Consider the following 27,711-nt stretch of genomic DNA (forward strand, 5'->3'; position numbering starts at 1 on the left):
TAATTATGTAAAATTGTTATTCTTTAACACACACTTAGAAAACAACAAAATTTACATTGTGTAATGCAAGATAGTCACAATAATCAAAGACACATTGGCATAAATGTGTGTGTGTGTGTGTGTGTGTCTATATATATATATTTCGATCAGAAACTGTATGCTGGCTTGAACCTTCATGACTGGAGAAAAAATAAAATACTAATACACCATTCATTTCATTGACCACAAAAGTTTTTGCTCGAATTCACCTTATCTAACCGAGCTAGCCGGCCCGAGATGGAGTCACGCGACCTAAGGGCCCCTAAGGGCCGGGGGCGAGGGCCGGCGCGGGGGCGCAGGGAGGCACGAGGTGCGCCGGCAGGGGCTGCACCTCCACCCTGGTGACCTTGAGGCCGACGCCCTCGGGCAGGTTGCGCTCCACGTACTCCAGGAAGGTGTCCGCGGTGGAGCCGGTCAGCTGCAGCAGCTGCACGAAGCGGTAGTGGGTGCGGATCTCGTACTGCACGCGGTGCTTCTTGTAGATGTGCACCGACTTGAGCAGTGTCATGCGGTCGAAGTGGGGCTTGCGTAGCGCCCAGCTGCCAACACACGGGAGCCTCACTTGCCACTGTCGCCTCCCGCGACACTTCTGGCAGCTTGCCGTGTTTTGTCCTCGTACGCTTGTCAGGTGAAGCCTATCCCGAAGTTACATTTAGTGCAGTTATGACTGCAATGACCACGGGTGGTCCATTCCGAAAAGTTCAGTTTGCTGCGATACACTAATTTTATTCACAAACTATACATATTTATTTATTTATTTGAAAATGAGATTCCAATTTACCGACAGGGCTACAGTCATGAAACTTGCCTCCCAAGGCAAATTGCATTTGAATTAGCGGATCCCAGCAGTATTTTTCGTAAGTGAGAAATATGGTTGACTGTCATGAGCTGGTAGGTTTTATCAGGGTACTCCCATTTCTGCTTCACCCAGTTCATCACACTGGCCTGAACAATGCTTCCAGCTCTATCAAACATCATTCCCATGGCATCCAAGCTGCCTTGAAAAAACTATTATTTTTTTTTAATTTCATTTGTCCTAATAAAAACTAATTTTGATAAGTAACTACAAGTATGCAAATATTTTGAAGCATACAGTAAAGCCGGTTGACAGTTTTCACCATATCAGTTTACCAACATTCTTGAATCATGTGTGACCTGGTTAAGCTTTGTTACTTATTTAACGCTGTGTTTTAACTTTGTGCATTATATTTCACAGTACACTCCTAGTGCACTGAGACAAAAATTCGACTTTCAGAGGTGAGTGTTGCAGTGGCGGTTAGCTTAGTATCGAATAACACTTGGTACAAATAAATTCAAATGGTTTAAAAAAAAAAACTGCCACAGTTGATTACAGAAAATATTTTTCTTAATCCAAATTTCAATTTTAGCAAAATTATTTTCGGCCCAATCAAATTTTTTTCGAACAAGTTCTTCTACGATCTCAACAAAGTGCAGACGCTGGTCAGCTGTCGCATTGCACACGGTGCAGCGCCCACTGATATCCTGTGGCTCGCCGATCACATTGTCCAACAAGGTCCAGAAATTAATGTCCCAGGTACGCCCCATGCCACAGAGACCCTGACTACCCGAGGGGGAAAGTGCCTGTGATCAACAGGAAGCAGCCAGTAACAGTGAATGACAATGCAGTGGGAGGAGTTACAGAAGGCAGTGAGGAGTGTTACGGGCTCTGCCATGTTACCTTCAATGTGGTGGGGAGTGCACAGTGGAAGGGTATAGGATTTTTCAAGACCAGCCAGTGGCGGACTCGCCTTAAGGTGGCCAGATATTGGAGGAATCCAATCTGCGCGATAGCTATTTGACAACAGTAATTAACTCAATGACAATATTTCTGCATAATATTATATGTAAAAATAAAACCTCTAAACTAAGAAATCAAGTACTGTATATGAACCGAATACAATGATTATTTAATTTCACATTTCTACGGCACTAAATTAGTAGAATTTAAGGGGCGGCTTGTACTAAACGGCCTAGGGCGGCCAAGACTACAAGTCCGCCTATGAGAATAGTGCTGGGCCCAGTGTGCCAGTAACTTTAGGATACTGCCAGCACCTGAGCCACTGTAGTAACCGTCTGGTCTGCAAGAGACCACACTGGACTCGTTTCCCCGAGAACCGGGGTTCAATCTCAGTCCGCCCATCCTGGTTTCCCAAAACCACTTCAGACAAATACTGGCCACAGCTGGTTCCTTCCACTGTGTCACTGTGTGCTACAGTCTCTAATGACCTCACTATCAGTGACATGTTGAGCCCAAATAAAAAGAAAATTAAGTTATTAAACTATTTCATGTTCTGGAAGCCATGTCCAAAACTAAATAAAATACCAGTCACCTTCGCGGAGGATGTGATGATATGGAATGTCCTAGTATATGCACCCAAAGAGAGCAGGTGCAGAACATTTTCGACAGAAAATTGAAAACAGAAATGTCAGTAAACTAAAATTGACTACTTCCAAGTGTGTCCTGCAGTTCCAACTGTAAAAAGTGTCCAGTAAGACAGAGATTTTTCTCCCCCCCCCCCCCCCCTTGTTTTTTTTGACTGACACCAAGTTAAAATGTTGAAAAGGTCTTTAAACTCAGTTTAAAATGAGAAGCTCAAAGCCTGACTCCTGTGGTATGGTAAGTTCCTCGCACTAATTACATGACAGCTACCTTGAAAGACTTGTGGTGATGAACAAAGTGCTTGTGTGTGTGTGTGTGTGCGTGTGTGGGTACCGACCACTTGCCGATCTTGATGTCCAGTTCCCGGGCGGCCGTCGTCACGAACCACTCGTAGCTCTTGAGCACGGCTGCATCGTGGCCCTTCACCTCCAGCTCCAGCATCTTGTACAGCTCATCCTTATCCCCGGCCTGGGCCTGCAACACCGCCCACGTCGCACACCAGCACGCCCTTCGTTCCCGTCTCACCCTCGGCTCATCAACTGTGATGGACCTGCTCACCTTCGACACGATCACTGCAGTTACGGGGCAGTCTGTAAACAGCACTTTTCACAAGGCTTCCTGCAAGTTGATTGTGCAACACCGTATTTACCCGTGTACGGATCGCACATTTTATGCTATATGATATTTTCATTTTGGTAAAAAAAATTAACAATGCACTGTTGTGGTTGACCATGTGCTTAAATAACTACCCTGTGTTGATTTTTAGTAAATATATTACGAGTAAGTATAAATTATTTAGTTAAAATATCTTGGCAGTGCGTGTGAAGCATAATGAACTACGCCACTGCACTGAGTCTGCCGGTAAGTGACGTGTCTTCTGTCTGCCGCTGGGCTGGCGCTCTGCAAGAGGGGAAAGTCTGAACATTAACCAGCCAGTGTGTGAGGAAGAAGGGGGGTGTGCATGCTTATGTGTGAGTTAGTGCATGTGGCCATGCAACAGTGTTTATAGTTCTCCCTCCCTCTCTCGTTGTAAATAACTCATCACAGTTTTATCTCGACAGGATTTTGTGACACAACTGTGTCCAAACATTGTTTTTACATGAGATTTCCCACGCTTTGTACTGCAACATTTCATTCATGATAAAACTGCTGTAAACGGCAGTCTTGTTTTAATTGAAGGGACTGACAAAACCAAATTGACAAGGAAATAGCGTGAAAATGTGAAATGTTTTTGTGACTCATATGCAGGGGGTAAATACAAAAATAAAAAGTTGTTGGGAAAGGTTTGGGTATCGCAATGAGATAATCAGATTGTACATGTGTATTTGTTTAATCACCAACCAAGTTTAGAGATGGGAAGAGCAGATACTTAAAAGGAGTGCAGAAAAGAGGTGAAGATTGGAGTAAAGTGAAGGATGAGGAATGGAAGAGGAACAGAGGAAGATGATGGAGGGATTTTACTTTGCTAACCCGGCCACAGGCTGGAAGCAGTTGATTATAATAGATGTTAATGTTGATGATGGATGATGGATGATGGTGATGGATGATGATGATGGATGATGGTGATGGATGATGATGATGGATGATGGTGATGGATGATGATTGAGGATGATGGATGATGATGATGGATGATGATGATGATGATGATGGAGTTACCTTTGTGACCAGATATTTATAATATTATTGTAATATATTTTGCCATATCTAAATAATTCCTGCAAGAGAAGAGGAAAACAGTTCAAAAACATATCCAAAAGGTAAAAGTTATAGAAGAGTCTAAATGATCTTCAATGGTGTAATTTGAGTAAAGACTTCAATGGTGTAATTTGAGTGAAGACATGTTAAATCACATAATCTGAACAGTGTTGAAGGAGATAAGAACTGTGACCATAAAAGGACATATGATAATTGGCTGAACACACACCTGATTAGGACTATAACATTATTTTATTTTATTTTTACATCTTCACAACTTTAACATTATCCCTTTCTATTTACTCCCCTCCACGATCCTTACTCCACTCCATGCAATTTTCCCACTGGTCAAAGCAGTGTTTGAAGTTATCTTCTGAATGCATGTTCATGGTCTCCGTTTCTTTATCTTTCATGGCTTCGACTGTTTCAAATCTTGTTCTTTGCAGTGCAGATTTCACTTTCAGAAACAGAAAACAGTCACACGGAGCAAGATCTGGTGAGTAGAGTGAATGTTCCAACACAGGGATTCCATGCTTACCAATTCACGGATCGTGGATAGGACTTCAAGATAATATTCTGAGGGCGTACGGTGTTATGGAGAAATTATCGGTACTAAATAGTGGGCGCCGCCACGTGAGTGGGCACGTGGACCCGGCGAGAGACTCTAACCCAGGGCGTTACGTGGCCCGTGTGCTGCGAGATATTTGACCCTCTAGATATTAAATGCGCCACTCTCGACCCTACCTAAGCCCGCTCTCAGCGTCGGGCACGCTTCTACCACGCAGTGGGTTCTCAGGGCGTCCCACACGCCGCCGACCAGGTTGGGGTCCCACGTGGTCCCCCGAACACAAAGACACGTAACACAGTTAATTGGTTTATTTTACTCACGATTTATTTCCGTACACGTTCCTTCACTGGTACAACTGTGAAAACGCCCGAGGCACGAATCGGCTTAGGTGAAGAGGCGAACCACGCACGTGGCCGCCCCAAGTCGTTACGTATTACAATGATGATACCAAAAACTCCGAGGAGTTAATATTAAATATTTATACAGTCTCTCCGACCGAGAGAGGCCCCGAGGATGAAAGAAAGAGATTCGAATAAATTAAACTATGGAATTATTACTCAGTGACTCAACGGTGATGTCCTCGGGGTGTCGACAGAGACGTCCGCTCTCGGCCGGCTTTAGAAGGAGACTCGGCTGAGATCATGGTTTGCAGGTGGCAACATGGCGCCCTTCGCGCCGAACACAATTACCGTTACAACATTCTGCGATTCCGTGCCCCGGCGAAAGTTAAGTAAATAATAGATTACATTAATAAATATATAAAAATTACTCGCAATTTAAAATACATTAATGTTTACGTAGTTATTGAGAATTATTATAAAACATTTCTACCCTCGTCCAAGTCCGTGCCTATTCGGGTCCGCCCGGGCAACGTCTATAGTTTTATCATTAACATAATATTTAAATTGAAGAAACACATGATTACAAAACACTGGGGCAAAAGAATTAAAGAAAAAGGGTTACAATATTAATTACACATTTAGGGGTGCGGCGCACTGCATCTAAGCGCCCTCTTGCTGGGCTGGAAACACACGCACGCACACACGCACGCACGAGCGGGAGGTTTGAATAGAGACGGTGGTTGGGCGGTGTCATATCGGGCTCAAAGGGGCCGCAGGCCCGGACGACGTCAATTCCTTATTCACAATTCACGTGAAAAATATAATCATTGCTTTGAATTTTGAATTTGAAATTCAAGTTTTCTTCAGTCTCCATGAATTAGGGCTCTTCCAGTGCATTGATTGGCACTTAGTTTTTAGATCATAAGTGAAAAACTGTGATTCATCTCATATTACATTTTCAAGAAATTTATAATTTTTATGATGGTTTTCAGACTGTTAGCAGAAATGAGTCTTATCGTTCTGGCGTAAGGTTCTTGGGAACCATTTTTCAACAAACTTTCCTCATATGAAAATGTTCATGTAAAATCAGTCTATTTCTTTGTCAATTCTTACAATCTCAGCAACAGCACAAATCTTAACTGACTGTCTTTTTGTATTGAATCTCCAATTTTTTCAATGTTTTTGTCCGATGGGGATCTCCTGGATGTGGACATCTTTAATCTCTTCTCGTCCCTCTTTGAACCGCTTAAACCATTAAAAACTTGAGTGTGTGACAGACATTCATCACCGTATATTTGTTTCAACAAAGAATAGACTTCTGCAGTGGATTTTTACAGTTTCACTAAAAATTCACATTAATCCGTTGCTCTTTCAAAAGATAGCCATTTTTTCGACAAACTTAGGATACATGCTTCAAATGAGGGGTCAGCAGGCGGCTGGGGACAAGAATAAAGAGAGGGTATGAAATGTGACTCCATAGTGTAGTCTTTGACCTTAAGACCCGTACTGTTTGATTGTAAAAAGTCAGTCTGGTATAGGAAACCATAGCTTTTTACTCTACAATGCATACACTGGGGATAATCCTGATGGTGCAAGGTACCAATGATTCTTCAGAAGTGAAGATACAGGAGGTATATGGATACTGGAAAATAAAATTTAATATATTTGAGTGTAAAATAACACTTTTTTTTTTATGGAATCCAAATCTACCAATGGAAAAACAGGTACACTAGCTACATTAAATACCATATTTACCTGAAAATAATGTGACTGCTATAATAAGACCCAAACTTTTTGATTATGAGATTATGTAAAAAAAACTTTATGAAGTAAAAATCACAATTACATGTTTAGATGAAATATTATTTTAATCAGTAAATTATTCTATACTTACAAATAGCTTTCCTGGTAAAGTGATCTATTCACATTGCCTTTTTTTTTTTTTTTTAAACAATAAGCACCATGAAGGAAAAAATAGTTTCAGGCTGTAGTTCTTAAGCCATTCGTAAGAAGGCAAAGAAAGCTGTGATATATGGTGGTCGCCAGGGAGACAGAATGAAGAGGGGGAGGGGGTGTCTTGACTAGCAGCAGCAGTGAACCGACTCCCCCAACACTTCATGGCATTCCTAAATGTTATCTTGTCTCACCTGTTCCCTCCCCTCCTCAAGGTGCAGAAAGCCATAAACAAGAGCGGACTAAAGTGGCAAAAGTGACACAGTTCACAGGCATATTATGCTTTTTTTCCAACTAAGTGGAGTTTCAGGAGGCAGTACTTAACAGCAGTCTAAAGTGGCTTCAGTGATAAATGGCTTCAGTGATGCAGTTACAAGGCAGAGCATATGGTTATTCAACAAAGCTGTTCCCAACACTGTAAATTCACATCTTACCGAAGCCAGATACAAGTTTAAGATTATAATGCGACCCCCACTTTTAAGATCAGCAGTTTTGGTAAAAACCATCGCATTATATTCAAGTTGCAGAGGGCTGCACCATTTCCCTGCCGCTCCTGATTGAGATAGCCTCCCTTTCCTCTACCCCCCCCCCCCCCCCAAACTATCAATGCGCTTGCACCGGCGCATTAAGGCTTTGCCTTACTATCTTAAGCCCCATCGGCCCCTTTTCTCGGCTCTTTTCCTGTCGTGAGGCACCTCTTTAGTCAGTCAATTTTTCTGTTCGTTGGTTTCCAGCTATGCATTTCTGTTTCTTTGCGCCAGTCCGTATCTGGTTGGATAATGTTTGCTAACTGGCTTGCATTGTCAGTTTTTTTAATGATCCTTGTACATGGTAGTAATGTGTTTCAGATTTTTTTTTGTCTTATTTGCCATAAGTTTGAGACCTCAGATACTTTCTTGCTGGGTCACCTTGCCCCATTTTACTGAATTTTCCTGCAGCAGCGATCTCTCGCTACTTAGTCGAGCCTAATTTGTAAACTTCGCCTCCGTGCTGTAAGTTGCCTGGCCTTGTGTCTTTTGGCCCCCCAGGCTGGTTTGGCAGTTTCCTGCACCTCATGGTTTTTTTTGTTGGTTAAGTGTGTTTCTGTCCATGTGCGATATTTGCGCTTACAGCATGATAGGGCATAAACTTACAACGGAAAAGGGATCTACCAGTGTCGTGATGCTGTAGTTAATTTGGTAATACACATTGTTTTGCATACGCTCATATTTGTCATGCTTGTTAATGTTATCTTATTAAGATAAAATGTTACAGCAGTTCATGTCTGCATTGATTGTGTAATGAGTGGTAATATGAATCTAAGAAATACAAAAATGGTTGGTCACTTTTATTGTTGCCTTTGATTGGGCTACTTTTTGTAATGTCTTTTTACTATGCATATCAAATCTAGTAATACATGTTTTCCTGTTTATTTCATGTCAGTTTTTTAAAGCCTAGTTACTACTTGTAAGAAAAAATAAAGATAAACCTGGACCCCTCCTAGCATTAGCCCTCCGGGGTTTTACTTTTTCTTGGTTAGGTTTACTGTCAGATATCCCACAAGCACAAGCAGCAACCCCACTCCCTTTGGTTTGGCTCGGTTGGAGTGCAAGGGTGGCTCGCCTATGCGCTCCTCTATTCGAGAGGCCACCCCCCTCCTTCCCCCAGCTTCCCCGCCCAAGGTGCAAGCCCCACTCGCCGTGGGAGCTTCTAGTACAGAAAGAAAATAAAATTTTATTTAAAAGAGTTTTTTTATTTGATTTACTTGTGAAAACACTGCTGAATGATAGTTAAGAGTTGTTTAGTAACATTAAAAAATTTTGGAAGAGGATCTGGGCTATGGAAATCTCGTTTTGAGGTCCATCCCAGATGAGTCCCAGAAGGGGTCCATCCGGATGGAAGACAGCCGTTAAGACTGAGCGCCCACGAACTAAGGTTTCTGTTCTCTGTTAACCTCTCAAGAGGGAGAAGGAACAGAGCAGAGATAGCGAGACAGAGAAGAGATAGAGATGTTGTCTCACCCCACCTCGCGACACCATGCCCGCCGGCAGGGAAGCAGATTACCAGCAACCCCTCCAGACCAAACAGGCAGCCAAGAGGCAGGGAGAAACCTATTCTACATGGCTGTAACCTTCGGGGGGGAGAGGGGGGGGGGGGGCGCACCGGGCAAAGCATGATGGAAGAGCACCAGGGACCGCAGCACTAGGCCCAATCCACCGGGGATGGGGATACCGTGCCCTCTCCAGCATCCACAGGCCCGCACCACCCTCCGGAAAGGCCGACGCAGCAGCACAGCCACAGGACCAGCTGCCGCCCCCAGCCCCCTGCAGGTGGGCCGAAATGGGTGCCCGGTTACCACGGGGAGCGACACGGAGGCCACGTCCAGCATTTCTGCCCCGCCTTTTTAAATTTATTTTCCTTTTTTTCTTTCACACACGTACATAAAAAATTGCACAGGAATACAATTTAGTGATTTAGAAAGATTTAATTTACATAAAAGGAGTATATAAATAAATACAAATAGATAGATAAAATATAAATATGAATAAAATAAATAAATGTATAACATAAGATATGGAAGGTTAAATATTATATTATTTTACAGTTTTTAACAAATACAAACTAATTTTATAACAGCAATGAACACGGCGTATAAACAAGAGTTACAAGATGATTACATAAACAGAACTGTACAAACAAATACAAACACAAAGTTATGTTAGTCAAAAAGAAAAAGGAAAATATTTTGTTAGTTGAGTATTATATTTCAAATAAAATTAATTACCAGTATGAAAATAATTAAAAATACAATAGATACATATTATTAAAATAATATTACATTATATTATTTTATATATATTCAGAACCTAACCATCCAGTGCTAGAAATAAAAATTGATCTATTGTAAAATAGGTTATAGTTATTATTATTCTTATTAGTTTTATTACACTTTTAATTATTTGAGGTATTTTACATTTAATTGGATTATGGGTTTTTATTATTTATATTAATATTTGAATTATTTTGCATCATTGACTTATTTTTATTTACTCATTTTATTGGGTTTAATTAGTTTTCCAAATCATCATTTAACATTTTTATTATAATTTAAGATTCTGTAAAAAAAGTTTTAAGATGTTTAAAAATATATTATCATAAATATCATATTTTCAAAAGCCATGTTTTCTGGTATTTTTGCAGCTGCAGTTTAAGTTCATTTCTTTCTGCGTTAAGTAAAGAGCAATCATTTAAATATTGTAAGTATGTACATATCTTGTTGGCCATTATTACATTGGCATGTATCGTCTTCAATTCTATTTATAGTATGTTTTAAGTAATATTTTAGTTGTCCGTTTAGTAATTAGTGATATCATTTGTTTATTAAAATAATTTGGACTGCTATACCAGTGTTGAATTTTTTTAACATTTTTTGGTCCCCGTTATATCTGAAAGTCTTGTGCTTTGGGGTATTAAATCCCTAAAATCATCTGTCATGCGGTCCTGATGGAATACCTAACTTTGTTCTTAAAGGCTGTTCATACATATTAACACCACTTCTTAAACATTTATTTAACGTAAGTTTGAAAAGTCAAACGTTTCCCACCAAATGGAAAATAGCAAGGGTAATTCCCATTCTCAAAAGCGGTTCTAAACTAAAGGTATCTAACTACCGTCCTATTTCCATCCTTAATGGTTTGTCTAAAATATTTGAAAAAATTATCTTTAAATTCTTAAATTTCCCAATTAAAAACTGACTGTCTCCTTCCCAACATGGTTTTAGAACTGGTATGACCACAGCAACCAACCTTGTGTCCTTTCTAAATCCTATTTATTATGAGGTAACGAATAGGGGTCAGGTAGATGCCTGCTACTTTGACCTTGCGAAAGCATTCGACACTGTTAGCCATGATATTTTACTCAGTAAACTTGCTAAATTTGGTTTATGTGGCAATTTTGTAACCTGGTTTTCCGAATACCTTCATAATAGATGCTTTTTTGTTTACATCAACAACAGTTATTCTTCATATTTTAAAGTTCCATCTGGGGTACCGCAGGGTGGCACTCTCTCGCCATTACTTTTCAATATTTTCATTGATGATATTACATTTGTACCTATACATTCGAGTGGTGTATTGTTTGCCGATGATTTCAAAATTTCCAGAAGTATACTCTATCAATGACTGCTTGTTACTTAAAATTGATATACATGAAATTAATAAATGGTGCTTATTAAATTTAGTAACTCTTAACACAAGTAAAACAAAAATTATCTCCTTCACAAGGAAATATCATCCTGTAAAATATGATTATTTTCTTAACAATAAAATAATCCCAATCACTTATTCTATAAAAGATTTAGGTATACTACTTGACTCTGAATTATATTTTCACTTGCATGTAAATTACTTAGTTACTAGTTCAAATAGAACATTAGCATTAATCAAATATATTACGTTCTATGCTACAAACAGTAACTCTCTTCTTTGTCTTTATTTATCACTTGTTAGATATAAGTTAGAATATTGTTCAGTTATTTGGAATTCAATTAATCCTTCCAATAGCAATAAATTAGAATCCATTCAGAATAAATTTTATAAAATAATTAAACTTAAAAACTTCTCTCAGCTTACTATAGATTCTCTTTCTGAACGCCGTATCTATCTGAATTATGTATTTATTAAAAACTGTTAGGTACTGTACAAAATTAAATTGTAAGTCCATTCTTGATAATACTGGCATTAGAATTCCCCAATTCAACAGCCGTTCAACATCTACCTTATGTACATACCATAAAAAGAATGATATAATTTTTCGACTCATTTCAAATTTCAATAAAATTGATCTTAATCTGTGAAAGTGTAGCTAGGTATATAATTTTTTTTTGTTTTATTTTTAATTAATTTCTACATAAGCTTGCAATTAGTAATTTCATTATACTGTAATGTCTATGTTTTGTATTTCTTTTTATGCATTTTATATTTTGATGTTTATTTTTAATAGTTATACTTATTTTAACTTTACTTGTTTGTTTGTATTTTGTTTGTATTGTTTATATGTTGTGCTTGTACACGTGTGTCGTGCCGGGGACGCACCACAACGCCGAAATACCACAACGCCGAACGTACAATAACGCCGAATACCATAACGCCGAATTCCAAATTGACCACAACGCCGACGACCCGAAAACTGCTGTGTACCACAACGCCGAAATACATTAACGCTGAAAAATGTCATTGCAGTACTGCCACAAAAACAAACTCAGAAGAAAGTCACTAAATATACTGAAAGAGAATTCAAATGTACAACAAAGCCGAAATACCATAACGCCGAATGCCACAACAACGAATCTACAATATGACCATAACGCCGAAACCATTATATGACCATAAGGCCGAAACCATTATATGACCATAACGCCGAAATTCTAATATGACCATAACGCCGAAACCATAACTTTTTGCCTACCTGCCAGGCATTGAAATGCTGTATTCGTAAGATAAGCGCACTCTCTTGCAACTGTGAAGCTAAACATACAGCCAACATGTTTATCTTTTTGCACATTTAATATCAGTACTGATTTTTCCCCTAGTTAAAACATAACACTTTATTATTTTTATAGGGCAAATGGAACATTGATCGAAATGAAATATATTTTTGAAAGAATATTTTTTTTTTTTTTTTTACAATTCAAGGTCAAGTTGAAGGTTTTTTATTTCGAAAATGCGACGTTTTTACAAGGGTTTCGAGAAGAGGAGGCGGCCTTTTGAAATGTCAGCTCCTTAGAGTTGATTTGAGAAAATAAATTAGATGTGAAGTAGCGCCGGGAATGATGGGCTGGAGAAACACGAGATCCCGAAAAATTTGCCAACTTTCGTTGAAAATCTGGAAGTAAATTGGACCCGGATCGCCTAGGTGGGAGGCTAATGCTGTAGCTAACCTCCACTCTTGCAGTTACTAATATATTATTCGATTCAGACTTACGTAGTTATAACAAAAATGATAGGGTTACCGCTTAAAGTCCCGTAGGTACACGCTGCACAATGAAAACACTGCATGCTCGTTCAATTGCTTGTGCGTGAAGGGCGACTCAAGTTGGAGGCACCGAGGATAAGGGAGGTATATCGATTTAGTGTCTCATTCACACAAGTAACCTGTGAGTGGACGAGCGTCTTAAAACATTTGTCTCAATAAGTGTAGTAAATTATTGTTCGTAATTTACACATAAAGTATTTTTTTAAATGTACGCTTTTTGCAAATAGTGCACCATTTGTCTGCAAAAAAAAAGTATTATACCATTTTAGGCTATTTTCATAACAATATTTACAATACTTTAGGTGCATAAATTTAAAAACTATTTGATTCATTGCTATAAAATAATGTAAATAGGCTATACATAATTGTATAATACTGTCGAAATAATGAAGAGATTCTTTTATACCAATAAGCCTACTATATTTATATTTAAAAAAATTATAACCACTGTAAAACTAACTGGCATTTCCCTAAGGAGCTCGCCTACATGTGCCTAAACTGCATTGTAGCATGTCAGAATAATTTTTTACAGATTTTGTAAAGTGTCTTTATGCTGTTTATCTACGAAAAAAAAAACACACTTCTTTCAAGAAAACATGCGCAATATAAACACCTTTTAGGTCGCGTCTAAATAGCCAAAACTGGGGTGTTTAGGGTGCTATTTCAGAAAATGTACTAGCTGGATACAAATGAACTTAAGGGCGTTGCAATAGGCGGGCCCCTTAAAGGCGTTCAAGTGTGAAAAATTCACAGTTTGATGTTTATTATAAATATCATTAATTCTGTATACATTAGTTGTAAGCATAGTTTGCATATTTTTCTCAAAACAGCTTGTTAAAGACAAAATATGCATGTTACACGAGCATACAATAAGTAAAAACCAATAATTAATTATTCAGAATGAAATTACATGCGCTAGGCAATATGCTGAAATATACCCAAAACGAAATAGTTTTTTTTTTTTTTTATAATTGCTGAGTTTTCGAATTTTTTTGTAAAATACGAGGTTCTTCTGGTATTCATGTGATATCTTTGAGTTGTTATATCCAGTTACGTGAAATTATTTAAGGAAGTTGTTTAGACCGGCCACTATAAATACTGTGCAGAGCTTCAGCAGTTCACGTATCACACAAGTGTACCGCGTGTGTGCTCGGCACTTGCTACCAATACCACTTAACATATGTTACACGTGTTCCTAGACCATTGATGCCAGCTTATACAATCCTCTATATAAATAACCTCTTTTGGAAGCTGAAAATGGCTAAAATGGTTATTTTCACTGTCAATTTTAGGTTTGAAAATAAAGTTTCACTGACTTAAAAATGGTTTAGGAACGTGCAAAAAACCTTCATATTTAATATTTCGTCATAAAATGATAGGATCCCCACTGAAATTGCCTTAGAGGGGAGTCTTCGACAATGTTGCTGCATGTCAGAAGACCGCCTGGCGGATATAGGCGTTAGGACCTTGATGCGCGTGTCTGTATCGCTCTTAGCTCTCCCGCCCTTCCCACGCCTCGAACATTGAAAACATACCTGCTATCAGGCGGCCACTTTAAATCGTTGCGCAATATTTAGGATTCCTGCGTAGAACTGTTTCACAGCGGAAAGTTTTAACACATTTATTTTGAAAACATCTAATAAGATTATATCTTCCTATTTTTCTAACATGTTACATAATTCATTTTCAAGGTAGGCCGTTCACGGTAAAGTGGACACTTTGAAAATCACTACTATTTGAATAACAACCAATATTATATTTCGTGGACGTTTCGGACATATAATTTTTGTTGGGTTGAAAAAAAACAGACTATCCTGAATAGAAAAATATAAATATTTAGCATAAATAAGTAGTGAAAGGATACAAATTGATCGAGAGAAAAAAGTAACCAGGTGCTCAGAAGTGTTAAATTTACCATGAACAGTCTTCAGTTTAATTAGTATATGGAATATACCTATATATTATTATTATTTTTTTTTGCTTGTACAGGACCCTAACGGCAATATCCCTGTGCTTATGACGTACTTCTGCTGATAAGTATTCATGCCTACCTGGCATGAGAAAGTCTAAGGCAGTCACTTTTATGCTTTTGTGTATATATATCGCTATTCCTACACCTGATATTCCAGTGATTCATTCTCATTTATGAACGTCTTTAAAAGCGCAGAGGGCATGCTAACGTTCCTTACACTGGACACATTTAAAATACACTTTCTTTTTATTGATATGTTATTTAAAAATCAATGCTCAAACGATACAATTACATAAATGTTACAAATACACAAAAACACTCCTAAGTGGCAGACTAAGTACTAATATAAAAAATTACAATTCTATTACGTTCATGTACACTCACACCCACAATTATACAGATCTGAATAAACATTTTGCGTGATGTCAGTGTCATCCCCTCAGCCATGGGATGACTAATCTGATGTCGGTAAACTGTTCCAAGCTTATGACAAGGCATTGGTGGATGACTTTGAATATAAATTAGTCTTGCATAGTGGTGTTAACCATCTATTGTCACTTTAAGAGCGGTGTTTACAAGGTGAAAATAATTCAAATATGAAAATAATTTTTTTTAAGTTATCAAGCGTGGAAGAATTTAGTATTTTAGCGCCTGTGGTATGGCAGATCACAACCAGCATTCAGTAATTGCGTAAATCTGTGTGTATTATCATCATCTATAGTATATTATATCACTCACATCGTTGACACACTACTAAATGAACGTTTATAATAGTAGTTATAGTACTTAGTAGTTGATGGTAGACGTTTATTGTTTACAATGTGGGATATGTACCACCCCGCCCCCCCCCCCCCCCCCACTTAAGTCCCTAAACAGGTTTATGGTAGTGTGAGGATGGTTCAACCAAATATTTTAGGACAATATAGGAAAGTCGTCAAAAAAACGGGCGACACATTCAGCAGCGCATTCTGGCGGCCTAGCCTGGACCTACGTTGTAAGCGCATTTGAGACAATGTTATTTTGATAATTTTGAATGGACGTTTTTTCTTTGTTTTCTCCTGTTTAAGTTATTTATAATAACTGGAAAAGTTTGTGCATTGTTTGGTTGCAATAATTACGATGTATCTAGCTGTTAGAATTCGTTTTTTAGTTTTCCGAAGGCTGAAACTATAGCCAAATATCTTAATAGGAACTGCAATATTTGCTATAGCCATGTTTACTTGTGTATAGTTTAAATCAAATATTCCTTTTCCACTGTTTAGAAATGATAGTGCCTTATTGGAAACAATGATACATATTTCAACATTCAATGTTTTAAAATATTTTTTAACCTATTTTTAATATAATTTTGTTTTTAAATTTTTATTGTATATTTTTAAACCAGAGCATTACCTAAAAAATAATTTAAATATCCTCAAATTTGTATTTTTGCGCTCCACTCATAATGCTGAATGACTTAGTTGTCACTGTAGTATTTCAAGCAGTTTACCAAAATTATTGATTTCAAAGGTTTTATGTTTGGTTTTCAACATAAAAATAATGTAAATTAGTTTTAAGTGTTTGGTTATGTTAAATAAATTAAATTAATCTCAATTTTATAAGTGTTTGGTTGACTTCAATTAGCAACATTAAAAATACTTAATTTTGGTTCGGGACAATTCATATTCAATTTTTAAGTTGTTTTTTTCACTTTAAACAGTTCCCCGAGGAAATTTTTTTTCAACTTTCACGGAATATTTATAAAATATGTGATTTACAAAATTTCAGGTTTAGAGTTAAGTATGTTTCATTATTAAAAACTGTCTGATTTGCGTCATTTTGTTGTCTGTTATGTTTACAGTAACACTATATTTAATGGTCTTAAAAATCAATATAGCTCTGTACATTGGGTAACTGTTTTGAAATATGAATACTCTGTTTCAGTAAAAAATATATTGACCGTAAATTTATTTCACGATCACAACAATATTTCAAGAGATGAGAGTAAATCTGTGCTGGTATCTCCCATTGTAATACATGGGAATTTTAATTTCGCGGGCGTTCCTTTAGGCAAAGCCACCAGGGTCGCTGCTGTCGGGTGTCGCCAGCTTTCACCATGTTAAAAGGCTCGAGTTTCCTATATTGTCATTCTAAAATATTTGGTTTAACCCTCCACCACCACCCCCACACTCCTACTACAAAACGCTCATTCCGCACAGTGACCTTGACTATCCAGGGTGGACAGCATAACCTCCCGCAATTTGTTTTGATTTATTTTTGTTAAATTTTTATTTTTTTATTTTTATTTTACAGAAACAAAATGGAAACAAGTGTTGTGATTTAATTGTTCGCGTGTTTTTCGTCGTGATGAATTTTAACGAACTGCTGATTTTCATGGTAAAATATTTAACTTACTATATATATGACAAGTTGGAGAAAAACTTTAAAATGAAATTTTTAAATGTAAGACGAGGAGATTTATGCCTTCCATTATTTCGGAATTCCTTTTCAAATGCCTATTTAATATATTTCCAGATATACTACCGTACATATACAAAGATTTAAAAAGTAATTAATTTGATACTCTTAGTTTTATTGTGACGTCACGCTTGCTATTTACCGGCTGTTTTTCTTACGGGTCTGTGTAGTTGTAGAAAGAGAAAAATACGGACGGAACGGAACAACGATCCGTTTTCGTTTTCGGTCCCGTCTGTTCCATTACCGTTGCATTTTAGAACAGGCCTTACTAGAAAAACGTAACGGTTTTTCACTATACGCACAGTACCTACTGCATCACGGCAACGTAAATGTATGGCAAACCCAATAGAATATCTGACCTACGCTTTCGAACTGAACATACATATATTTAGTTTACATAAATATTCACACTGTCGACTACGAAGTTGTCACGTTTTGTGTTCTGGACTTTCTGGCGCTCTTCGTTCACTTGGAAAAGAACAGACGAGTAAGTGACAACAGCGCGCCTTCCTTAGCAAACTGGCCACGCCAAGCACCTCCTAGCAGAGCACTCCACGCATTCTAGCGGGCTCTTCAGAAGCAACGTTTACCCTCGTGGTATAGAGAATAGTTTGTTCTTGGGCTCCTGCACAAACCAATTACCTTTCTTGAACGCAGTAAATTTACGAACGGGACCTAACTCTAGCTCTATCAGTGTACATACATGCTATTTTACTAATTCGTCGCTACGCTTTAATAAGATAAATTTATAATTAGGTGCATACAATTTACAGTATCCAAGTAAATAATATTTAATTTATTATTTATTGCAACACACTAATTTCTATCTATGCTAGGCTCAAGATAAAGCCCCTGGGAATGAAAAAAAAAACAGCAAAATATGTTCGCTAATTATACTTTCATAAAATCTGTAACATAAATACGAATGGTTCAAGAAACAATTATTAGGTGTACCTACTATGCTTATTTTTTTTTTTGTTAAACACAATTATATCGCATTTAAGAACGCATTTGCGGCTAGAACAAGATTTATTCTTAACATGAAAAAATTCACAAACCCCTGCGATATGTAAGGAATTTATGAAATGTAATTTTCAAGACCCTAAAAACGCCCGAATATCTCAACCGCGCCATTTCAGCATTATCCTTTCGGGAAACCATTGAAAACCGCAATCAATGTTGAAAAGTTGGACATTGTTTGGTACAAATATAAAACTACAACTATTATTGCGTCCAAACCACCTTAATACAATGCATAATTATGTTATGTAGTCATCTTGCAAGACTTAAATGTTTTCCAAGCATTTGAATAGCTACTTCAGTTATATGTACCTCCACAGTGCACAATGAAACTTAGGCACGCGGGTTAATAATAGTGATGGGCCGAGACTCGAAAATTCGAGTCGAGTCGAGCGAGTAGCATCAGCTCGGCTCGGCTCGGCATTCGAGTTTATTTTACTCGACGGGGCGAAACTCGAAAGGAAATTCGGGTAAAACTCTATGATAAAATATAATAAAATTGAATTACAATAAATTCTTAAAATCTCCTTACGTGACTTCGGCCGACACTAAAAATTACGTACGTAAGACCGAAACACGTACTTACAAACAATGACGACAATCGGCCATATTATTTATGTTTTAGTTTTACATATTGCCAACTTAACAGGTGTGACCACATAGCAAAGAAGACGAACACATTTTTAATAAACAAAACACGAATTAAATTTTATAATCACAATATCGGCAGAAATATTACTTTTTTTTTTAGTAAATCCGTGCTACAATCGGCGCAACGTTACAATAATAAATTAACGGTAGCGTTATATTTGTGCGCATGTTTGCGACTGATACGCCACCAATCAATCACGAAATGGCATTTAAAAATAACTTTGCTCCACTAATTTTAGGAAGTATAGGTTGGCGAACATGAATTTTTTTTCCGTGTTTGTTTACACTATTACGTTCGGCGAGATGGCGTTTTGTATAATTGTTTGCTATCCAAGTTAAGTGGCAAGTTAAAATTAATTATGAAGTATAAAGTATTTTATAAAGTGTAACTATTCCATACAAATACAAAAGCATGTATTGGTTAGAAGTGCCAGCTTGCGATTGGCCGGCAACGTAACGGCGTTAGTGTTGTAGCAATAATCTTTAAATGTATTATATTTGTTATGGGAACGTTTATTGTAATGTTGCGCCAATTGTAGCACGGCCTTACACTTCCCATAAGTGAAAGTTTTCAAAAATGTTCTAATGATTGTGTGAATCTTACCCTAACCTTCGCGCCAACAAGCCTAAATTATATTCAATGTTTTATATTGACTCGTGAATGCTACAGGCCGCAGCTAACTCGTTCGGTTCAAAATAAGGTTAATATGTAGTTGAGCGGTATTTGCGAAACAAAAATGTTAAAAATCTGAAAATACTTTTATTACATGCTCTTTAAATTCCTCTTTTCATTAAAGCCGGCGAATATAAGAAATTTCAAATACTTTAGGAGATATCAAATTTTTTAATTTTCACAATTGGGCGATATTTGTTAAATAAAATTTAAAAATTTCGAAAATACTTTTATTCTATGCTCTATACCTCAATTATTGAATTGTATTATATCAGTTAAGAATTTAACCTAAATGAATTATTTGTATTAATACTTGTATTTTAAATATATTTGATTAAGTGGGCCATGATATAACAAGACAACCATCTAAGGACTCTTAGCAATAAAGTGCAAATATTCAAGCTCGACTTAAGTGTCAAAGATTCAAATAAAAATTCAGACTCGAATCGACTCGACTTGAATTTATGATCTACAAACTCGACTCGAATCGACTCGAACTAATTATTGTAAAATTCGACTCAACTCGACTCGACTTAAAAATTTGCAGGTTCGTACATCTCTAGTTAATAATGATACATGGAAGTGAGTTTAAATGCTATCATGAAATGATAATGAAGCATTAACTGAGGAGACAGCTCGAGAGGAATGATTTTATAAATAACTATTCCGTTCACCAAGTATCCGGGGCTACTAATCATCGCTAACAATTCATATAATAACTGACAATTATAACTTACTTTAATTAATTGTGCCACTTTACAACTACAGATAAGATTCTTAACTTTGCTGCTTTCGTTATAAAGAAAATAAGTTTCCAAATACTGCGTTTAGGTTCCTGGCTGGTAGGCAACACGCTAGGGATTCGGCGCTGTGGTCAAATACGGATTCGGCGTTATCGTCAATTTGGATTTCGGCGTTATCGTCAACATTGAATTCTGCGTTATTGTCAATTACCGATTCGGCGTTATGGCATTCGGCGTTGTGGTATTTCGGCGTTAAGGTACTTTTGAGAAACACACATAAATTCTTTTAGTTGTTTTCAGTTTGCTCATTTGGCACTCCCGCAGCAACATTTTTCGGCGTTATGGTCATTCGGCGTTGTGGTCATTCGGCATTGTGGTACACAGCAGTTTTCGGGTCGTCGGCATTGTGGTCAATTTGGAATTCGGCGTTATTGTACGTTCGGCGTTGTGGTATTTCGGCGTTGTGGTAACGACCCTGTCGTGCCCACCGCTAAAGCCCTCGGCTGTTGGTGGGCATGTTACAATATTAATAAATAAAAAATAAAATCATTTGTTAAAACATTTTTGTGTATTATAAAATTCTATTTCCCATTCAATGATACTTTTATTATTTAGGTATTTTTTAAATTGTTTAATGTTATAAGGTTCATCATTATTAACTAGGATCCAGAGTTTATTATCGTTTTATACTACTGTATATGTTTCTTCTCTATATTCAATTAATTATTTATACATTTTAAATTTATATATTATGTTCCAGTCTCTAATTTGATAATCTATGGGGATTTACTATTAATACTGAAATTAATGAAGTGGTTGTACATATTCCTGTTAATTTTATGATATTTTATCTTTGGACTGCAAGGAGAGTTCTGATTACATGGGTATTATCTGTTCTATTATCAAATGTAGATGCTGCATATTGGGTTATATTTAAAAATAGTGCATGATAAATAGTTTTCCTATTTTTACTGTTACCTATATTCTAATATTTTCCAAATCACTTGCCTTAATCTTGAGAAAATTAATTTAGTTTTATTAGTAATATATTTAATGTGCTATTAAAAATTTAATTTCTTATCTAAAGTTACTCCTAAGTATGTAAATTGTTTGACAAATTTAATGCTTATGTTATTGTATTTCATAGTTGGGGGTCTTTTATAAAGGTCTCCTTTAACTTGAAGTGCAAAAGTTTTATCTATAGAAATTTTTATATTTTGATCATCCATACATTGTTTTGTGTTAGTATATTTTGTGATATGTTCAGTTTGTTGTTTACTATCTCCTGAGATAATTAATGCTAGGTCATCTGCAAAAGCTATTGTTTCTATTTTATTTTCATCTATTGACATTTTAAGGTAGTTGTTTATTAGTATTAAGTTCCAAAAATTTGGCCCTAGAATTAAGCCTTGTGGACATCCTCTGTTCATTTTTCTAGTAATATTAATTAGATTATTATCGTTTATGAATGTTATTATTTTTTCACCTCTCTCATTGTATATTATTGAAAACCACCCAAATGATTTTGCGTCAAAGTCTCCTACTATAATACGTGGTTTATTTTTATGTTCATTTAATATTTTTTGAATCTGTATTATAATGTGTTCCATATCCTGAAAATGGGGGAGATATATAGATATTAAAAAAACCTCAATTCCATTTAATTTAGCAATTACTATTGTTATTATTTCTTTTAATGTAACATGTTCCATCAGTAAGATTTCTATTTCTCTATGAGTTATAATTGCAGTTAAAATTTTACCATCTAATTTAGAATAAGTTACATGCCAGTCTTTGTTTAGATTAATGAATTTATTATAGTATAGATAAGATTCCTGTAAAAATGCAATGTCAATATTTTGGTTTATTATTTTTAAGTTAATATCTAAAACAGCTGTTCTAGAATTCTGGAGGTTGGCCTGCAAAAAGGGGTATTTATTATTAATCATTTCTATATTTTATGTTGTTTTTGACTCTGTTTCGGGCTAGAACGAACACTGGGCAATTTTTGTCCTTAGTATTATGATTATGTTTGTGGTCTTTTTCTGGTTTCTTCACTTGTATACAATTGATGCACTGTTATTTTTTCCTTGCAATGATGTTCCAAAATTTCCCTGACTGGAGCACCTGATAATTTCGCTGTTACCAACATTTTTTGTCTGCAAGTCCAAAATTTAAACATTTGTTGCATTGCATTACCGAAATGAATTCCTTGATCTTTTGCGATTGGTATGTATAAATACAATCTGCCCCTGTTAATTATATCTGTAAAAAAAAAAAGGGTGATATTTCTAGAATTGTTGTGAGTAAAAAAATAAATGTTTACGGAACTTAACTACCCTCTTTGCAAAGCTCACTTCACTGATTGTCCTTCATGGCAAGGTCCTTTGCGCTGCTCAAGCCTTGTGCTCCGTGTTTTGAAGCGCTGAATGGAGGTTGTTTGGCCCTTCGAGGTAAACAGGTAAGGAGCGCTTGCTGCTAATGACGAGAGGACGGGCTACCTGCTGTGCGTCCCCAGGGACCTCGACCCGGGAGCCAACGCTGGTGCTGTGAGCCCGCGCAGCAAGCAGGCTGCGCCACGGCCCGTCACAGGAGGCCTGCAGCGCGGTCGGTCTGGCCACGGCCCTCGCCGCCTTCTGCAACACACACACACACACGCACGGCCTGTTCAACTGTGGTGCATGCGTGGCAGCCCGTGCGCTGCCAGCTTGCACTGGACTAGGAAAGTGATTGTTACTAACATAATTTCCTTTACGTAGTCTGTGACTAATTAAAACCACATTAGTCCAATAACATTTTAATTAATCCACATTTCTTTGTTCTCATAACAATTCTTTGTACAGGTACCAACATTTTCAGTTCCCTCCTATATTTTGTCATATATCTCTGCTTCATTTATTTCCTAGGTAAGCTGCTGTACTGCCGTATAACTTGCCCAAAATTTGACTTAGGCAAACAAAATTGATTTACAAGTCTACTGTTATGGTTATATATATATATGTCCTGGATTTCGTCACTAGAATCCTTGGGTATTTCAGAGCTTTACCATTATTAATTAAAAGTATTAGTAAGTACCAAGACATGAAATTTACACTAAGTAACCCATTCTATATTTAACCATTCTAAACTTTTCAGCATAGTATATTTTCTTGTACTTATCACTGCCTGTCATTAAACTCATCACCTTATTTTGACCCTTCTGCAACCTCCCAACATCCTTTATGTAACTGTAAAATCAATAGATGAAATGTAGTAATTCTATGCAGTTATATACTGAAACTCGACATTTTTTAGACAAAAAAGTGTTAACAACTCTCTTTAGGTATTATACTTGCCAGCAAAAATTTTTACAATAAAATCTATGTGAGCTGTAAAATTTAACTTAAAATCTATTATTACACCTATATACGTACGACTGTCTACAGCTTCAATTTATTCCTTCTCATTTCAAATTAAAGATTCAACTCAAAGACCATTGCTTTTGTTTTTAAGTATTTAATTTTAACTTATTTCCCCTTAAAAATGCACTTAAATTGCCCATTTCTGCATTCAGCTCCTCAGTACATTCATTAAAAATTTTACCAGTAACATATAACATAAGATCATCTGCAAACATATTCATTTTAGCCTCTAAAAACACACTGTGTATGTCATTAATATATACTATATAATATTATAAAGCTGAAGAGTTTGTTTGTTTGTTTGTTTAAACGCGCTACAGTAACCACTGGTCCGATTTGAAAAATTCTGTGTGTTGGATAGTACATTTATCGAGGAAGGCTATACGATATATTATATTATTAATAACATTAGGGATCCTTACTAAAAGTCCAATTTAGAATCAAATGCATTGGAGGGGGTTAGATACAAGATGCAGTACACGTACGAAGTGTGTGTTGACAATGCCGCAGGTGCTAGAAGTTTATTTCCTATTGCCTATTAACATTGTTGCCACGCACTAGATGACTTTTCATTCTTAATTTTCCCATACAAGTAAAAAACACCCGTGTGATATTAACAACGAAGCAATCAGTACCCTCATAAGAGTTCAATTAGTATTTAAATATTTTTTATCACTTTAAATCGCAAACCTAAACTATTGTTTTTTTTTCCTCTCTCTGTGTTTAATTTGTTTTTTTATTGCCCTCTTTTTCAAGTATATATATTTTACAGACTTGAAACTTCACAGTAATGTTCCTTATATTACGCAGGATGACATTTTCCGAAAATTATATCCCATGGGTGGTTAAAACCAGGCAACAGTGGGTACTTTGTCTGCATGAGAACAGGATTTTGCATTGTTCATGCCTTCTGCGTCTCCATGGCAACGGGCCTCGCGCGGCAGTGGCGTACCCACAAGGAGGGGCATGTATAATGAGTGGCGCAAGTGATCTGCCTGTAGACTGCCGTAGCGAAGTACGGGTAGATCAGTTGTACGTTGCGTGCACGATTCGGGAAACCATTTCATTTTCTCTCCGGTACATTATAAAGCATTGTAATAAATTTTCACTGATTTTTTTTTATTTACCATTACTATAAATGGGAGATGTGGCTTAATTTTTTCCCATTAGTATAGCCGTGCGAAGCCGGGTCGGGCAGCTAGTATAAATAATAAACCATAATGACCCTACCACACTCCCTTAAAGAACTCCTACATCATTTGCCAGCAGCTAGTTAGATGATTTCCTACCCGAACAGACTTTGTAATTAAAACTTAATTTATATTGTAGTTAACAGAACTTACATAAACCCTTAGGATAATCCAAGTATTTTTAATGTAGCTAACCTAATCGAACGACCAAACAAACCGTTCCCAAGATTAAATACTATTTGGTAAATATGTATTGTACGGATTAGCGCCAAAAAAAAATCTTACAAATATGAAATAACTTTCATTATATGCTATCTTACGTCCTCTTTTCAGAACCGCCTGCGGAGATAAAAAATTCCAATTACTTTTGGAGATATCGAATTTTTTAATCTTCATTTTTTGGCGATTTTTTTAAAAAAAAATTTTAAAAATCCGAAAATACCTTTATTCTGTGCTCTTAAACTTCCTCTTTTCATTAAACCCGGCTGAGATAAGAAATTCCAAATACTTTAGGAGATATCGAATTTTTTAATTTTCATCCTGTGCACTCATGTGGCGATAACGGTTGCTTGTTTACAAGTATGATTTTTTTTTTTTTTTTTTGCGATGTTCCCGAACGGAGAAACCTAAGATGCACTTAAAGTTCTGCCATTCCCGATTACACCCGAACAATTCACCTTCGGCCAACCTCGGGTTTATTTATTAATATTTATATTTCTCTGTTTATTTTAATGTAGCTATACTAACCTAACTAACCATCCAAAGGGTTTTGAAGTGTTTTAATGTAGCTAACCTATCCGACCACTTTTAATATTTCAATTCATTTTTCCTACGCAAAAATAAATAAATTCCGAGGTTGGCCGAAGGTGAATATTCGGGTGTAATCGGGAATGGCAGAACTTTATGTGGATCTTAGGACTCTCACGTGAACGAATACATCATGTAAAAAGAAACTTACGTGAGTTTATTCTGTTCATCCTTTGTCCCGGTTTGTTAGGTCAGGTCAGCTACATTATAAATACTTTAAAACTAAACAACCAATAAAATTAATTTTATTATTTTTAATGTCCGTTTAGTTTCAAAGTATTTATAATGTAGCTGACCTGACCTAGGCTGTGTTCCAAATAATCTGCACTCGCACTTGGACTCGCACTTGCACTCGTGCTCATACTCACACCCACAATTCCTTGCGTGCAAAGTGCATGCTCCATGCGTGCTCGCCATTTGGAACACAACCATACTCCGAAGTAAGCACACCCATGTGTATGAGGTTTCCTACAACAATGTGCAATGCTAACAGCTTCATTGAGACATGTACGTTGGTTTATCAATCACCTAAATGCATGTATGTATATGCTTATTTTTCATCATGTTAAAATTAACTATCCTAACCTGTACCTCCGGGTCAATTTCCGTGATATTACCGGTATCATACTTGTTAATCTTTGTTGCATATTTGTTCCACGTCTACAGATCACATGAAGACATCGCGTATTGTTTAATTACGAACAGGTACTTACAATGAAACGTGCATTGTTCATTTGCCATTGTTTTAGATCAATAGTCCAGACGTAAACGTAAACAAACAATGGTTACGAGAGTACGCAACGAGCATGCATTCAAACGCACTCGATATGCGCACTCGTTCTCGTGCTCGCACTCGACTATATGGAACAACACTCTCGTGACGTCACTTCCGAGAGCGAGTACGTGAGCACGCATGTTTACCTATTTGGAACACAGCCCTAATCTACCTTTGTCCCATTTTGTTAGGTCAGGTCAGTTACATTAAAAATACTTAAAACTATACAACATGTAAAATAATTTGATATTATTTTTAATTTCCGTTTATTTTGAAGTATTTATAATGTAACTAACCTTACCTAATGGAAAATTTCTGTTATTTAGACATTCACGCGCACACGGCAAAATATAAAATGGCGACGGTCAAATTATTACACACGTCTGGTATAGCAAAATAAGAACGGCCATATCTCCAAAAGTATTTGGAATTTTTTATCTCCGCAGGCGGTTCTGAAAAGAGGACGTAAGATAGCATATAATGAAGTTATTTCATATTTGTACGATTTTTTTTGGCGCTAATCCGTACAATACATATTTACCTACTATTTTTAATGAACCTAACCTAAACGAACTACTTAATTCTGAATAATGCTGATTAGTTACTTTTATTATCACTACACACTCTTAAACAATAATTCAAAACTCATATAAAGAAGAGAAAAAAATTAGAATGAAAATATTATGAGTTATAGTTTTCGAAAATGTGGTCCTCCATTATAATTAGCACCTCCTTATATTTAATAAACAGCAATTCACCAACATTTATTATAGTAGTTCACAGGAGTCACACATACAAGCTAATCAATAGTAAACCAATCTTAAAATATGAAAATCAAAAAGTAAACCAGCCTTACCAATAAAAAGTTCATTACTGTTTTTAATTGTTTAAGACATTCCCCCAAATACAATAAAAAATATTTTCGTAAATTCACATCACTGTCTCTCCCCTTGTTATTACACTCCAACTTCTTTCAATGATTCCAACATCTAAAAGATGTCTCTCCGACAATT

The 27,711-nt window shown here is 36.5% G+C and overlaps 1 protein-coding gene across 1 annotated transcript; it reads right to left on the minus strand.

Moving 5' to 3' along the window:
- On the minus strand, positions 1 to 27,711 carry LOC134541673 (small ribosomal subunit protein uS10m). The gene is made up of 4 exons (XM_063385288.1): positions 27,555 to 27,711; positions 23,027 to 23,161; positions 2,778 to 2,914; positions 1 to 578 (listed from the first exon to the last, which is right to left on the minus strand). Exons 1-4 carry the CDS (start codon positions 27,567 to 27,569, stop codon positions 302 to 304), a joined length of 564 nt encoding a protein of 187 aa, XP_063241358.1. The 5' UTR covers positions 27,570 to 27,711; the 3' UTR covers positions 1 to 301.

This window comes from Bacillus rossius (assembly GCF_032445375.1).
Source record: "Bacillus rossius redtenbacheri isolate Brsri chromosome 4 unlocalized genomic scaffold, Brsri_v3 Brsri_v3_scf4_1, whole genome shotgun sequence".
Taxonomy (NCBI): Eukaryota; Metazoa; Arthropoda; class Insecta; order Phasmatodea; family Bacillidae; genus Bacillus; species Bacillus rossius.

What these genes read in the sequence shown, in the direction of transcription:
- LOC134541673 (XM_063385288.1), bottom strand. An exon ending in TCCCTGGGGACGCACAGCAG is followed by an intron (nt 2,915 to 23,026) that starts GTAGCCCGTCCT and finishes GCGGTGTTGCAG; the next exon opens with GCCCAGGCCGGGGATAAGGA. An exon ending in GACATCAAGATCGGCAAGTG is followed by an intron (nt 579 to 2,777) that starts GTCGGTACCCAC and finishes GTGTGTTGGCAG; the next exon opens with CTGGGCGCTACGCAAGCCCC.